The sequence below is a fragment of the Halichoerus grypus genome, chromosome 2 (genome assembly GCF_964656455.1).
Source record: "Halichoerus grypus chromosome 2, mHalGry1.hap1.1, whole genome shotgun sequence".
In the NCBI taxonomy this organism is placed as follows: Eukaryota; Metazoa; Chordata; class Mammalia; order Carnivora; family Phocidae; genus Halichoerus; species Halichoerus grypus.
In genome coordinates, this window is record NC_135713.1 from 42,255,025 (window position 1) to 42,268,986 (window position 13,962).

At 53.7% G+C, this 13,962-nt stretch overlaps 1 protein-coding gene across 3 annotated transcripts in view; it reads right to left on the reverse strand.

The window, feature by feature from the left end:
• Positions 1 to 13,962, reverse strand: part of ANXA6 (annexin A6) — a 46,093-nt gene that overhangs the window by 12,866 nt on the left and 19,265 nt on the right. For all 3 annotated transcript variants that reach the window (XM_036087687.2, XM_036087685.2, XM_078066753.1), the window contains exons 8-20: positions 13,756 to 13,812; positions 12,839 to 12,932; positions 12,318 to 12,413; positions 11,145 to 11,203; positions 9,972 to 10,094; positions 8,880 to 8,938; positions 7,197 to 7,275; positions 5,468 to 5,549; positions 4,211 to 4,305; positions 3,504 to 3,617; positions 1,503 to 1,593; positions 769 to 848; positions 173 to 226 (exon numbers count right to left, since the gene is read on the reverse strand). In XM_036087687.2, the coding sequence (XP_035943580.1) occupies positions 173 to 226; positions 769 to 848; positions 1,503 to 1,593; positions 3,504 to 3,617; positions 4,211 to 4,305; positions 5,468 to 5,549; positions 7,197 to 7,275; positions 8,880 to 8,938; positions 9,972 to 10,094; positions 11,145 to 11,203; positions 12,318 to 12,413; positions 12,839 to 12,932; positions 13,756 to 13,812 (1,083 nt within the window). The remainder of the gene's footprint in view (positions 1 to 172; positions 227 to 768; positions 849 to 1,502; positions 1,594 to 3,503; positions 3,618 to 4,210; positions 4,306 to 5,467; positions 5,550 to 7,196; positions 7,276 to 8,879; positions 8,939 to 9,971; positions 10,095 to 11,144; positions 11,204 to 12,317; positions 12,414 to 12,838; positions 12,933 to 13,755; positions 13,813 to 13,962) is intronic.

Consider the following 13,962-nt stretch of genomic DNA (forward strand, 5'->3'; position numbering starts at 1 on the left):
GAAAATACTCAGTCTCGCTTCTAAGGGTAGAGAGGTGCAAGGGGTCCACAAGTCTAAGGGTTCACCAATTGAATCAGCCATGTCCCTGCCAGGAACCTTCCCCACTCCTGGACAGCCAGGGCCTGGCATGGACAGACATGAGCTGGAGCCACTTGGAGGGGGCGGTTCTCACCTGGGCATCTTCCCGGGCCTGGTCCCGGTCTTCTCCTGCCTCCTCACGGTTCCCCTGCAACAGGACCAGCGAGAAAGGTCAGTCCCCAAACATCCACCCTCTTTGTCCCTCAGCAGCCACAGGACCTTGGCTCAGCCACTCTGCCTCTCTGAACCCTCTTCCTGAGCTATAACAGGGGGACAATGATCCTGCCCTCATGGGGGAGTCTGTGGTGAACATTACATTTGAAGACACTCAGCCCAAGGTGACTCAGACACAAGGATCTTCAATACTGGGCGTCAGAGCCTAGTGTCTGGGCTGCAGGAATACAAGTGATGGCGAAGGAAACCTGCAGGTAACATGCGGGTCACGCACACGGCCTTGTCCTGTCAGCTGGGAGCCCAAAAACCCAGGCTGAGGGCCATCAGGGAGGGCTGCCCGGAGAAGTGGCCAGCTTTGAAAAGTAAACAGAGGAAGAAGGCCTTACACGAGCCAGTCATGGCCTCAGCAGTGGGACCGAGAAGGCAAGTGGGGAGGACACCCTTTCTTCATTAGGACTGGGCTCCTAGCTCCCTGCCCCTCTCCCAGCCAGGCAGGCATTGGGGCCACGAACTCACCGTGGCCAGAGAGATAAGGATCCTCTTGAAGTGGCCGGACGTGTCTGAGCTCAGAGCATCCTCTAGGGACTTGTGATAGTCTGAAACAGAGAAAGGGGGTGTGGGCAGCTGCTGGCTAAGGATGGGGGGTGCTTCTAGAAGCTGGTTCTTGGCAGCAACCTGCCATGCCACTGCGGATCTTGACACACTGACGCCCCAGTCCATCGCCTCCCTCCCCGTCCCAGCTGAGGGCTCCTGGAATCCTGCCTCTCCTGCTTCACAGCCACCCTGTCCTCCCTCGCCTACCTTCCCTCCCGTAGGACAGGCGCCGGACCCACAAGCTCTGGCCACAGTTCTGGCCAGGTCACTCCCCCACTCAAAATTTCTACCATTTTAAAGCTGCTTACCAGGGGAAAAGTTTAAACATTTCTGACTGGTACTTAAGATTCTTCAAAATAATATTCTGACCGAGCACAGGCCTTCTGAACGAGGGCCTGGAGTGACTGCATAGGCTGCCCACCCAGGAGGCCGCCCTCCGGCTCCCCAGCAGCCTGGACACGCTCTCCTCTCACTCCTCCCCTCCAGCCGGGACTCTCTGCATGGGGTGCCCTTTTCTCAGGCACAGGGCTGGGCATCCCCAGGGGCTTATCAAAGCCTCATGCCTGAGAGAAGGGAGGTGGGCAGTGCTGTGGGGTGAGCTGGCTCTTTCGCCACCACCTCCCAGTGGTGCTGGGCCCAAGGCCTCCCACACTCACCTTCCTTATAGGCCTCACAGATGGCCCGGATTTCTGCATTGGTCCGAGTAGCGAGGATTTCAATGAGAGCCTTTTCATCGGTGCCAGCCCCCTAGAATGTCAAGACCAAGAAGACTTGAACCACAGCCCTGACCCCCATGCAGAGACCCGAGGAGCCCTGGCCAAGAAGGCCCCTGTTCAAGAAACCACCCAGGAGGCAAACGCTCAGACCACCAAGCCTTCCTGGATTTTCTCCTTACCCCCAGACCAGAGACAGCACAATCAGGGCGGAACATGCCAGCTTGTCAAGATTTCCAGAACCTCCCATGAGAATTGCTTTGGACCAAAAATTAAAAAGGAAAGAATATATGGTCTATAGGCATGTGTATATTAAAAGGCATACACACATATGTATCTGAGTAGAAATATTTATGTTTAAGTATATAACAAGAACAGAGATCATGCATTATAGTGTAACAGTGATTGTGGTCTCTGGGTGGGCGAAGGATCACAGGCGATTTCTCGTTTCTTCTTTTTTGCTCTGTGTAGACTTTCTCACATATTATTTTGTCAGAAGAAAAAAGGGTTTTGTGCTTTAAGGGAAAAACATGCTGTGTCTGTTGATATTTGCATTTGAGGAGTGATCTAGGGACCGACACATTAGGTCCTCTAGACTGAGACAGCTCTGGGAAACAGCTGCTCAAAGGTCCTCACTTTGGGGGAGGGGAGGGAGGCAAACGAGACGGACGGATCGATAGATTCAAGTATCTGTTGAACACCTGCAATGTGCCCGTTAATGCACAAGCCGCTGCGGCCACAACTATAAAAAAAAGGTAAGGAAGCACATTCACTGCCCTTAGAGGTCAGTGCCTGTGCGGCGGCCAGTCCCCACTGTGGGAATGGAAAGGGCTGGGTCAGTTTAGCTCACTAGTCCCTTTAACGTCTAAACTCCATGTTTTCAAATCCTTTGTTTTTTTGTCTAGGCATTTTAAAAGGACGAGAACCTCAATTTGCTTTGCCCAGGGAAATGTCTGTTCTTCCCTGAATCCTCCAGGGGCCCAAAGCCCTAGTGGTGTCATGTGGTTTTCACGTCAGGCTCCAGAGTCCGACAGATTGGGTCTGAACCCTGGCTGTTAAACCTCGTAATGCGGTGACTTTGATCAAGCGATTTAGGCTGAGCCTGACTTTCCTCATCTGTAAAATGGGGACAAAACGATAGCCTTGCCTTGTGGGTTGATGAGACAAGGAGCTGGGCCCAGGACGGGTCTCTGTATGCTCTAACGACCGAGAGGAGCCCCGGACAGCTGGTGCCTTGGGAAGCAAAGCAGCTGCAGCAAGAGCTGGGCCGGGACACCATGTCCTTTCTTGCTAAGCAGTCGTCAGAGTTAACAGTGACCTTCACACCCATGACCTTGCTTGACCCACTCCAATGCTTGAAGGGCAGGGATGATTGCCGAAGGCATGGAAGTTTAGAAAGTGTAAGGGGCCCAACATCACAGAGTGAGTTAGTGGCAGGCCTGGACTAGAATACTGACTCCGACTGCTGGTGTTTCCCTGCCAGACCCATCCTGCTTCCTCCAGCTGCTCCTTGAGATCCCTCTGACACCACTGATTACTGGGCATGTGACCTCACTTGAATCAACCAGAGTAGAAGCCAAGACTGGTGGAACTCCTGGGGAGAAGGAACAGAGGTGCTCACTGGTAGGACATACAAGCACGAGGAGAAAGGCTCTCTGAGAGTGAGGCCACCACAGGAGAGAGCCAACCAAGGTAGGGGAGAAACAAGAGTCCATATAACATTATTCGAGTCCCTGGATTCAGGCACGTCTAAAACCAGATGGAGTCCTGTATCTTTCAGTTATGGGAACCATGTCCCCTTTGGTGTTCATGCCAGTTTGAACTGGGTGTGGGAAGGGCTCTGCCAAGCAGCTACAGCCAACCCACACCTGGGCTTGTGGGGAGCATCTGTGTCGCCCCAACACCTGCAGACTGGATCCCATCCCTTTGGTGCCCCCACCATACCTCCATGGCCTTCTTCAACTGCTTGGCATCGTAATGGGCCGGTGGCATCATGAGCCCTAGAATCAGCCTCGCCAGGTCTCCAGAGATCTCAGACTTCAGGTCAGCCATCAAGTCCTACAAAGGGCAGGGCTGAGGTCATGCCAACATCAGCACATGCTCCCGTGTGACCCAGGACAGGGAGATGCGGAATGAGGAAACAGGGGCTCCGTGTGAATGCAGGGGATGGCGGGAGCCCGCATCTGTCTCTGCTGATGTTTACTCCTTAGAGGACAGCAAAGAGGGCAGGGGAAAAAACCCAAGCAGCGGGAAGATCCACTCTCCTTGGTGGCAAGGAGACAGGACAGGAAAGGGGGCAGGGCTGGAGGCCATCATTCCCACCCTGGGGGTGACTCGCCAGCTCCCCACGAAGGCACGGTAATCACTGACGCTCAACCTTGAAGCCTCTGGAACTTCGAGATCCAGAAAATGCTGTGTGAAAGCAACTCATGTCCCTCATCTCAGCCCTGCGCTGAACCATTCCCACAGGCATTGATCCCAAGGAACTGGGGGATGGACAGAATGTGTTGCAGGCAGCCCAAAACCAATGAGGGTGGTATTCCAAGAACAGGTGACCGTGAAGACCCGGGCGCCCAGGTGCACGGAGCTGGCTGTCACAGGCCAAGCCCCGGGGCGGGGGAGGGGGTGCAGGGCCCCGGCTGAGGCCTCACCCGGCCGAAGTGGGACTTGAAGATCTGGCGGATCTGCTGCCGCTGGGCGTTGCTGCGGTGCGTGATGATGTTGATGATGGTGTCCTCGTCAGTTCCTGAATCACCCAAGCCGCGTGGCTCAGAGGGAGGCCATGGCCCAGCTTCCCCACATCCCCCTGCCCATGGGTTGCACTGATCTTTGTGAGGGCAGAAGCCTGGCTAGAGCTCCAAGCGCCTGCAGGAGCCCTGCTTCTGGCCCACACCGCTGACTTAGCCCAGGCTCCTCCCTGCACTGCCTTCTGTGGGGTCACTGCTGAGAAGACCCCCAGGGGAGCAGAGAGCCCTGCCTGCGGTGAGTCAGGGCCCCTGTTCCAGCCCTGCTTCTGGCCGTGGTGGAGCAAGGCCTGGCCCCTGTCTGGGGCTCAATTTCCACACCTACGCCACGAAGTGGCCGAGTGGCTACTAAGGGATCCTTCCAACCTGGCATTCTAAACCCCATGGGGACCCCGGGTCCTTTCTCTTCAACTCCCCGGGAGCTGGAGCCCAAGTCCTTCTAACCGGTGCAAGTCAACTCTGGAAGACGGCAGGACGCCACTGCCCGCCTCTCGGATTAATGCCATCGACCTCAGAGCCGGCACAGGACTCTACCTTTCCAGTACGCCTGTATTCTCACAGTCCTACATATGCTCGGTGGGTATTACCATTCCCAAGAGACAAATGAAGATGAGGCCCAGAGGGGGAGGATTTAAGCCAAGGCCTCTGGGAGGTGCCGTTAGATGGGCAGGGGCGAGGGAGGGGGAGTGACAGAGGCCAAACCTGGACGCTCCGTCCCCGCTGGCCTTTCTGAGAACAGGGCATCCACCCATAGAGTAGCTCTTCCCACTAGTTCCAAATGGAGGCCCTGAAGGGGGAGCCAGCAGGGGGCGCTCCCGTCCCAGAATTGGGTCTGTATCTCTTCTACACTTGGGGAAATGGACGCTTGGAGGCACTGAACGACCTGCCCAAAGTCACACGGTGAGTCTCAGGCAAAGCCAGGGGGAGAACCCAGGCCTTAAGCCCTAGTACCTTCTTCTACACCAGGACACTGGTCCTGACAGGCTGGGGACATCGTGGTCTCAGGGAAGGGCTTGTGCCCAGTTCCTTACAAACTCCCTCACTCCCCTCCTCCCCAGACTCAGGGAGCCAGGACCCTCCCTCGTTCTGTGGACCCTAGTTTGAGGCCTCAGCTCCCACACCCGCTGCCCCAGAGGCCAACCCGCCCCTTTCCTGTCCCCTTACCGAGTCCTTTCATGGCCTTCCGCAGTGCTTTGGCGTCAGCGTCAGGGTTGAAGTTGTCGACTGGACGCACAGTTCCCCTCAGCTGGGAGAAGCAGAAAGAGACTCAGCAGGTGTCTGGAGGCCCCCCTGGGGGCCAGGCCAAGAGAGGAGCATGCAAGGGAGGGGAAGCTTTCCCCACGAGCTCCAAACCAAGCAGCTTGAGGGGAAAGAGGCGGGGGTGAAGGCACAGCAGACAGACCCCTGCCCTAGAGCTGAGAAAGGAGAGGGGGAGAGACAGACCCAGGCCTGGGAGCGTGGCAAGTGCTGGTCAAGCCAGCTTCCTGCCGCAGGAGTCGGCTCTGGCCTAGCTGCCCTGGGGCCTCCCCAGTCCCTCAGAATCCTGCCCTGTCCCCAAGGCCCTCCTGCCTCTTCAAGAGCCCCTCCCCTTGAAAAGGCAACCAAAATGTCTGAAATACCAGAGCAGAATCTCCCAAATTTCAGTCACTCCTTAAGTGGGGTTCTCAGTGTTTCCCTATTTGCATACACCCTGTGCTATTTCTTAATATTTTTACTTAATTCAACATCTGTTCTGTTTTACTTAAATGCATTCATTTTTAAGTGTATTTAAATACTCCTAAAGGGCAAGAGGTTTTGTTCATTTTGTTCTTGGATAGATCCCAAGTGCCTACAACAGAAGTAAGCACTCAAGAAATATTTGTTAAATGGATTAATGAATGAAAATAATTTTATATCACTATCATAAAGAGAAAACTGGTATTATGTGCCATCAACAGATGATAACCCATGACAATAAATGTAATAAAGAGAAAAAACTGTGTTGTCAAATATCACCAAATTTAACGAGACGTTGTTGCTTGTCAAAAGCTCTGCACTTAAAGCTAGCTCTCTCAGCTCTGTTTGTGAAAAAGGAAAGCTAGTGAGTGTAGCACCAAACCAGACTCTGACAGAATGAGGAAGGTGGATGCAATCGAAAAGGAGTCACTCCCTCACTATGTGAGGTTCCGTGTTACTGAATACCATGGAGGCTCCCCTCACCCAAAAGGATTCATTTCTTACATAATTTAAGGTCATCTGCAATGACAGTTCTGCCTTGTCATTTGGGAAATGCTGTTCTGGGACATCAGAGCTCAAGAGCCCTCGGAAGACACTGGGCTTGCCATGTCTAACACCTCATTCCGAAGATGGAGACAGAGGCCCAGAAAGGGGCAGGGACCTGCCAAAAATGGCTCCGTGAGTCACAGAGAGAAGGCAAGGTTCCAAATATTTTCATGTGGACCAAGTGCTACTAGTCCCGGGAATGGTTTGCCCCAAGTCCGTCTGTGGACCCTGGGTCTCAGGATGGTCAGAACAACCTTGAATCATCCAGTGCACCGAGCAGTGGCCCTCTGTTCGTTGTCATGCCTCCAAAGGCCAACTGTCCGACCCAGGATGACACAGGCCCCTCCACAGAACCAGACATGCCTCCATTCAGCAAGCCCTGTTAGTAGTCAGGGGGCCAGAATGCTTCCCGGCGCGTTAGAAGTTGCAGCAGGAATCAGACGCCCACACCCGAGTGCCCGCCCACCAGCTCCTCACTCCTAGAAGACAAGGAAGCTTCAGATGTGAGAACCAGTGTCTCAGGTTGGCAGCCAGGGGGCAGCTGGGTGCCGACCAGAGCAGCAGGAAGGTGCGAGCAGAAGACTGGAAGCTTGTGGTCAAGAGGTCAAGCAGGAGGAGGGGAGGGTCTGACCTCTACTCGGGCCACTGCACTAAGCTCCCACATCTGATAGGCCACCTGCGCTGCCTCCGGGAAGAACTGGCCAGCGGCACTGGAAGGGAGGGGGTTGGGGAGAGGATAGGAGGGCCCGTCATCGTGGGCAACACTCCACACATACAATACAGCCACGTGTGCGCACGCGCACGGACACACACGCACACACACAGCCACATGTGCGCACGTGCTCGGACACACGCACACACACAGCCACATGTGCACATGCGCACGGACACACACGGCCACACAGCCACGTGTGCACACGCGCGTGGACACACACAGCCACGTGTGCGCACACACACGGACACACAGCCACGTGTGCGCACACACACGGACACACACAGCCACGTGTACGCACACACACGGACACACACAGCCACGTGTGCACACACACACACACTTTAAGTGAATGCGTTTGGCTTCACCTTCTCTCAAGCCTCATCCATTCAGAGCCCTCCCCTCCATTTCTGAGAACCTTCTATCTTCTCTTGAGACCCCCTACAATGCTGGCTCTCCCCAGCAGCCTTCTTGGTTCCAAGTTCCAAGCAGGACAGGAGTTCTCGAATCCTCTGACTTCCCCTTTCTTCCTCATGATCTGAGTGATTTCTATCCACGTCTCCCCTCTCAAGTCAGTGACCACCTTACGGCCACGTCACCTCGATATCTCCTCCTGCAAAGCATCTGGGTGTACCACATGCTGAGTAAACGTCTGAGGAACTGAAATCAGCCCCCAAGGCATTTGTCAAAGGTTAACAGGAGGTTATCATATCCCTTACTTAACTGGATCCTTATAAGCTCTGGGAGGGAAAATCAGAGGACCCATCGCTCCCCTCCTAGGGCACAAATCTGGTCAAGTTGTGTCCAGTGTAATCTCTTCCACAGCTCCCCACTTCCCCTAGGAGAGGTTCTTCTGCCAGGAGGCCCCCAGGCTCTGCCCACCTCTCAGCCTCCTCTCTTCCCCAGCCTGCTGCAAAAGTGCAGCATCAGTTTACAGAAATGAACCAGGCTGAACCTGCACATCTCTAGGCCTTTCCTCCGCCCACTCCTTCAGACCCTGTCTTCTCCTCCTCCTCAGGCCTCTGCTTCTTTACCCCGAGGAGCCTCCCCCAGTCTGGGATAATGCCCTGATCTGTGCGTTCCCAGGCACAGATACTTTCCCCATCCCAGGACGGCCCCACGTGCAGGTCCTGGTCCATTTGCCTCACCGGGCTGGGGGCTTGACCAGCCCTTCCCCACAGGGCCTGCTCACAGAACGTACTCGGTACAAACATGCTCAATGAGTAGGCAGAGCAGGCAGGCACCTGTATTTCTTCCATCAAACAGATGATGAAACGGAGAAGTAGCTATGAGGTAGCAGGGTCTGGACCCCCCTAATTCCCAGTCCACACCCCCAGACTGCCTTTCCAAGTGCACGGGAGCAGACACCTCCCTGTCTGGGAGAGCACATTCCCGTCACACACACACTGGGAGAGCACATTCCCGACACACACACACACACACACACACACACACACACGTTCACCTGCGCGTCGCTCCTGGCACCGAGGAATCCCCAACTTCATCCAATCCATCCATCCATCAGGATGAGGGCCAGGGGAGCCCAGGCCTGCCACCCCCAGAGGCCACTCCCTCCAGCCTGGGGCCCTGGGGGCCACTTACTCATCATCACCCCCACAGAGTTTCAGCAGAGCCTTCTTGTAATCGCCAGACGTGTCATTCTGGGGAGAAAGAGAGAGAGAGAGAAAGGTGACCTCACTCATCCCTGGGCTCCCCTCAGACAAGGAGGGGACGTTCTGCAGAGCCCAAGATGGGGAAGGCTGAACACTTTTTCGTAGCTGCCCTGACTCTCCTCTGGTCCGGGGGTGGCTGAGACCGCCAAACAACGGTGTGCTGGCAAGTATTTAACAACCGGCTCTCGGGGGAAAAAAAGTTAAAAAGCCCCGATTTGTAACATTTGGCAATCTCTGTGGGGTGAATACATCCAACCAGGGATACTTTCAAGCTACCAAAATGATTTCACTGAACGTGGAGCCAGCGCGGGCCAGGCCCAGCACACCACTACCCCGGATAATCCCCAGCCCGGCCCTCCCAAGTGAAACAGTCCATGAAAATAGGGCTCCACGAGCAAAAACACCGGGAAATGCCAAACCCAAACAAATGGATGTAGCGTATTTTATACCCCTGTTAGAGCTTCATGAAGGATTTAACATATTAAAGGCTGTGAGAAGTTCTGAAGTTAACAAACTGGCTTGTCTTTACTTATACTAGTTTTTTCGAAACATTTCCCATGAACCATTTTTGCATGTAATACCTATAAAATTCCTCTTTGGAAACATAGTTCAGGGGACATAGCTGGAACTCATAAAGCTTTACCTCACCCACCCCAAAAAGAAAAAACCCAACTCTCTGTCTCTTGGCCAAGTGTCATGGGCTGGACACCCCAGTCATCACAAGTCACCTGGCCCGGGGCCAAGAGTTCTACCCCAACCGCCCTTGGGATGGAGTCCTCACCCTTAATTCAGCCTGCATGCCCTTCCTGACCCAGGCCGGCCTTCCTTTTGAGCTTCGTGACTCACAAGCACCGCCAGACACTTACTTCTCTGTTGAATTGTCTCACATTCCCTGAATGTGCCATGAGACAGGGGCTCCTGGAATTCCCAAGAGACTCCCAGCTTTCCGGGACAGTTCTTTTCCCCTGGGAGTGGTTCCCAAGCCCTCTGCTCCTCTCTGTACCCTGTTAGCTCCGCTCACCTTGATCATGTTATACAGGGACTTCTCATACTTGGTCCGGAATATCTCCCGAATGTCAAGCATGTCCAGCTCACTACGGGAGACCATGATGCGGATCAGGGTGTTGTCCCGAGTCCCCAGGCCCTGGAAGACAAGTGGGTTAGGGGGACAGGAACTTGAGAGGAGGCCAGAGTGCTAACAGCCCCCAGCTGAGTTGGAAATACAATTTTTGTGGTAAAACATTAAATTTAAGAACAAAAGAAACACAACATTGTCATTCCCCCAGAAGCTCCCCATGTGTCCCTCTTGCTTTGATTTCCTTCCTCCCCTCATACATCAGCCCATCCTTGGTTTCCCTTGTAATTTTATCATAACTTTGTAACTCTAAGCATAGATTATTTACGTCTGTATATCTTGGAATGCTGTAAACACACCACTTCGCATTTATTTCTCCTGCTACTCCGGATGGACATTGGGTTGTTTCTAAATTTTTCCTAACACAGATAACACTGCCACATTCTTAGGAACGCATGCACACAGGAACCTTCTCTCCCGGGCTGAGCGGCCTGACCTCACTCTGGAAGACAGTGAATGGGCCATAGTTCCCTTGCCCTTGTGGGATGGGCAACCAGGGCCAGGAAGGCCTGAGCTCCCGGGCCTTGGGTCTGTGGCCTCTGCATTCATGTACCCTGTTGTGCTATGGAACTATCATCAGTTTCCATGTGTCCTGTGTGCAAAAGAGTGGGAATCACTGTTCTCAAGTATACATCCAGAGTAGAATCGCTGGGTCACAGGGACAAACATCACGAGCCTTAGTAGACAATGACAAGTATCTTCCAAAGTGGTGTAATCTACATACACTGTACAGAAACATTCTGGTCAATTAATATTTTTGAAATGTGTGGGTTTCCAGCCCATCTGGCTGGATGAATCAAGCGCAGGCTGTCATAACACTTGGTGATCAACCCTGAGGTTGGAGCAGGTATTTGGGGGGGCAGGTGTGCGACCAGAAAGCATCCCAGGCTCGGGAGCTCACCTGGGAAAAGGGCCATCCCTCTCTCCTGCGGCCAATCCCGAGGGCTCTCTTTGGCCAGTGAGTGGGCCCTACAGACTTGTCAGAGCGTCTCTACAGTCCCGTGGGGATGGGCAGAGACCCCCTCCCACAAGCTCATTCCCACCGACCCTACCACACACCTTCATGGCTTTGAAGAGCCTTTCCGCAAAATACTCTGGGGTGCTCCGGATACACTTTACTGAGAAGAGGGAAGAAGAGGTAGAGTTATTCTGGCTGCCTCAGAATGGGTTGGGGTGGCCTGACCCCTTCTTTATCTTTACCTCTTGGGGACCACCAAGTGCAAACCAAGGAAGAACCCAGGCTCCTGATAACCCGAGGCCCCACCCCCTTTTAACACAAACCCAGAGCATAAAGAAATCAGGAACCGGGCTGCTGAAATGTGGGTTGTGCATCTTAAAGACCCACTTCACCTTTCTAGTCCTCTGGGGGGTTTGCGGAACCGGGCCGGGTGGGGGGTAGCGTCTGGGGCGGAGCTGGGAGAGGTGCTTCTTTAGATCCTGCCGCAGCAGAAAGTACTGGCAGCTACAGCACTCTGGATCCTGCTGGCAGAGCAGGCCAGAACCTGACTGCTTGAAACAGAGTTGGGAGCGGGACAGCTCTGGGCAGGAGGATGAGGCTGGGGATACAGCTCTCCCCCACAGAACACACATACAACCCAGCCCAGACTCAGACATACTGATTCTTGCAATGTCTAGCTTCTAAGGGCCTTGGGGTCAGGCAGTCCCTCACCCCTGCCCCCATTTATCAGATGAGGGAGCTGAAGCCCAGTGAGGACAGGGGACTTGCTCCAAGTCAACAGCGGATTTGGGAGAAGCCCGGAGTTTGAATCTTGACTCCACCACTGGCTAGTCAGCTCCTGGCAAGCCCCGTACCCGGGACACCCCCAAGTCATGACAGAACTACCCCTTGGCAAGTGACACAGCCTCTGTGAGATGTGGTTTCCTCATCTGTGAAATGGAGATCATGCCCCCCCCCCAGGGCTTTTTTAAAGATTAAACACCCCACGCAGCACCCAGCACACGGTACGTGTTCTACACAAGCCTGCTCTCCTTCTGGTTCTTTCCCCGAGCTCGGGCTCACAGCTCTACCTCGCCCTACCACATACACCCGGGGAGGAAGTGGTGGGAAGTCAGTACCTGAGCCTCCACTCTGCCCCCCTGACCAACCTGCAGAATTCACTGCCTCCTGCTGCCAGATCATATAGTCCCCCTTTCCCATTCTTGGCCTCTTGTTCCTGGGCCAGAATCCCAGAGTCCCTCGAATGCCCCTGGGAATGCAAGGTCAGGACGTACCCACAGCCAGCATCAGCTTCTCAAAGTCCCCAGACAGCTCCCCTCGGATGCTGGCTTCGATCGGCTTCCCCGTGGTCTTCAGATACTCATCAAACACTGAGTCAGAAAGACAGGGATGTTGAGGGTGACCCAGAACGCAGGAGAAACCAGGACCTCAGAAGGGGAGGCCAGGACCAGGGCGCCCAGCATGAAGGTAGGGCCGATCTTTGGGGAGCTAACTGGCAAGGAGGTCATGCACACCACCAGCCACCGTGCACTCAAGCCGGGTATGATGTGAGGGACTCTGTGTACCTCACACTCCAACAGGAAGACAGGACTGGTACTCAGATGGGAAGGTAGAGCATCCTGTCAATGACTTTGCTGAGGGACTACACAAACCACCATCTAATAAAATCAGGACTAGTACTTGCATTGTAGATGAAGTAACTATCCTGCTCTATTAGTAGAAAAGGAAGAAAGAATGGAATTCTTGGCACAACCCCCAAGGGAGCAGCTGTAGGTCTTTCTTCTCTGGAACTTACCCAACCGAAGATGCTGTTTGCTGCGATTTCCCAAAATGTAAATGAACTGAGCTTCATCTGTTCCCCATTTCAGTTCCCCTGCCTCGTACAGGTCCTGAAGGGGAAGAGGAAGGACTTCATTGAAAGGAGACAGAACTTGCTGGCCAAGCTAATCAACTGCTGCTGGATCCCTGAACATACAAGTAACTGGTAGTCTCAGGACCTTTGCATACACCTGTATACCTTCCTTTCTTTCTGGGGAAACTCCTACTCAACCTTCAAGGTCCAGATTAAATGTCCCATTTGTTCTCGAAGTACTTCTTGATCTCCCCAAAGCAGAGTTCGCTTTCTTCTCCTCCTTCCCTCTTCTAGGCTCCTATAGTTTTTTGCTTCTTTATTGCTTGCTCCACTGTATATTATAATGACTTTATGTGCCTGGCTCCCCACTATGGCATGGGCTCCTCAAAGACAGGGACTCTGTCTTAGCCTTCTCTGTATCTACCCCTGCAGTATCACGGGCACAAAGTGGGGCTCAAAACACCTGGAATGTAATGATATATCCCAGAGAAGGTGTGTACGATGAACCTATGCCTATCTCTCCCAGTACTGATTTTGTTCATTAGTGATTCCCCAGTGCTTGGCAGAGTGCCCAGCACATAGTAGGTATTCAGTACATATTAATTAACTGAATGAATAAAGGAACAAATGACAAAAGCTCCAAAATATAGCTCACCAACTTTATATATGTTGTGTACCTTTGAAAAACAATTTAAGTCCTTTCTTCAACAAAGCACTGTATAAAATGCTGGCCACGAGTCAGTTATTTCTGGTATTTGATGCAAATTACTCGGCACCCAGCCCTTCCCCGGATCCCCAAGCTCCCTGCTCTCGGGGCTCCCTTGCTGTGCCCCAAGAGCCCTCGGTCAGTGCTGGTTTACCTGGACGTCCTGTTGTACCAAGTCCTCGCTCACCACATCGTCCTCCTCCCTGGTTCCCTGGGCAGAGACACAGGGACACAGGGTTCAAACCAGAGCCGGGCGGGGGGGGGAGGGGGGTTGGCGGGGAGAGGCCTGGATACCAGGGGTGGAGACTGTGAGGGCAGAGAAAGCGTGGTGGCCCAGACGTATCCTGGAGCAGTGACTTCA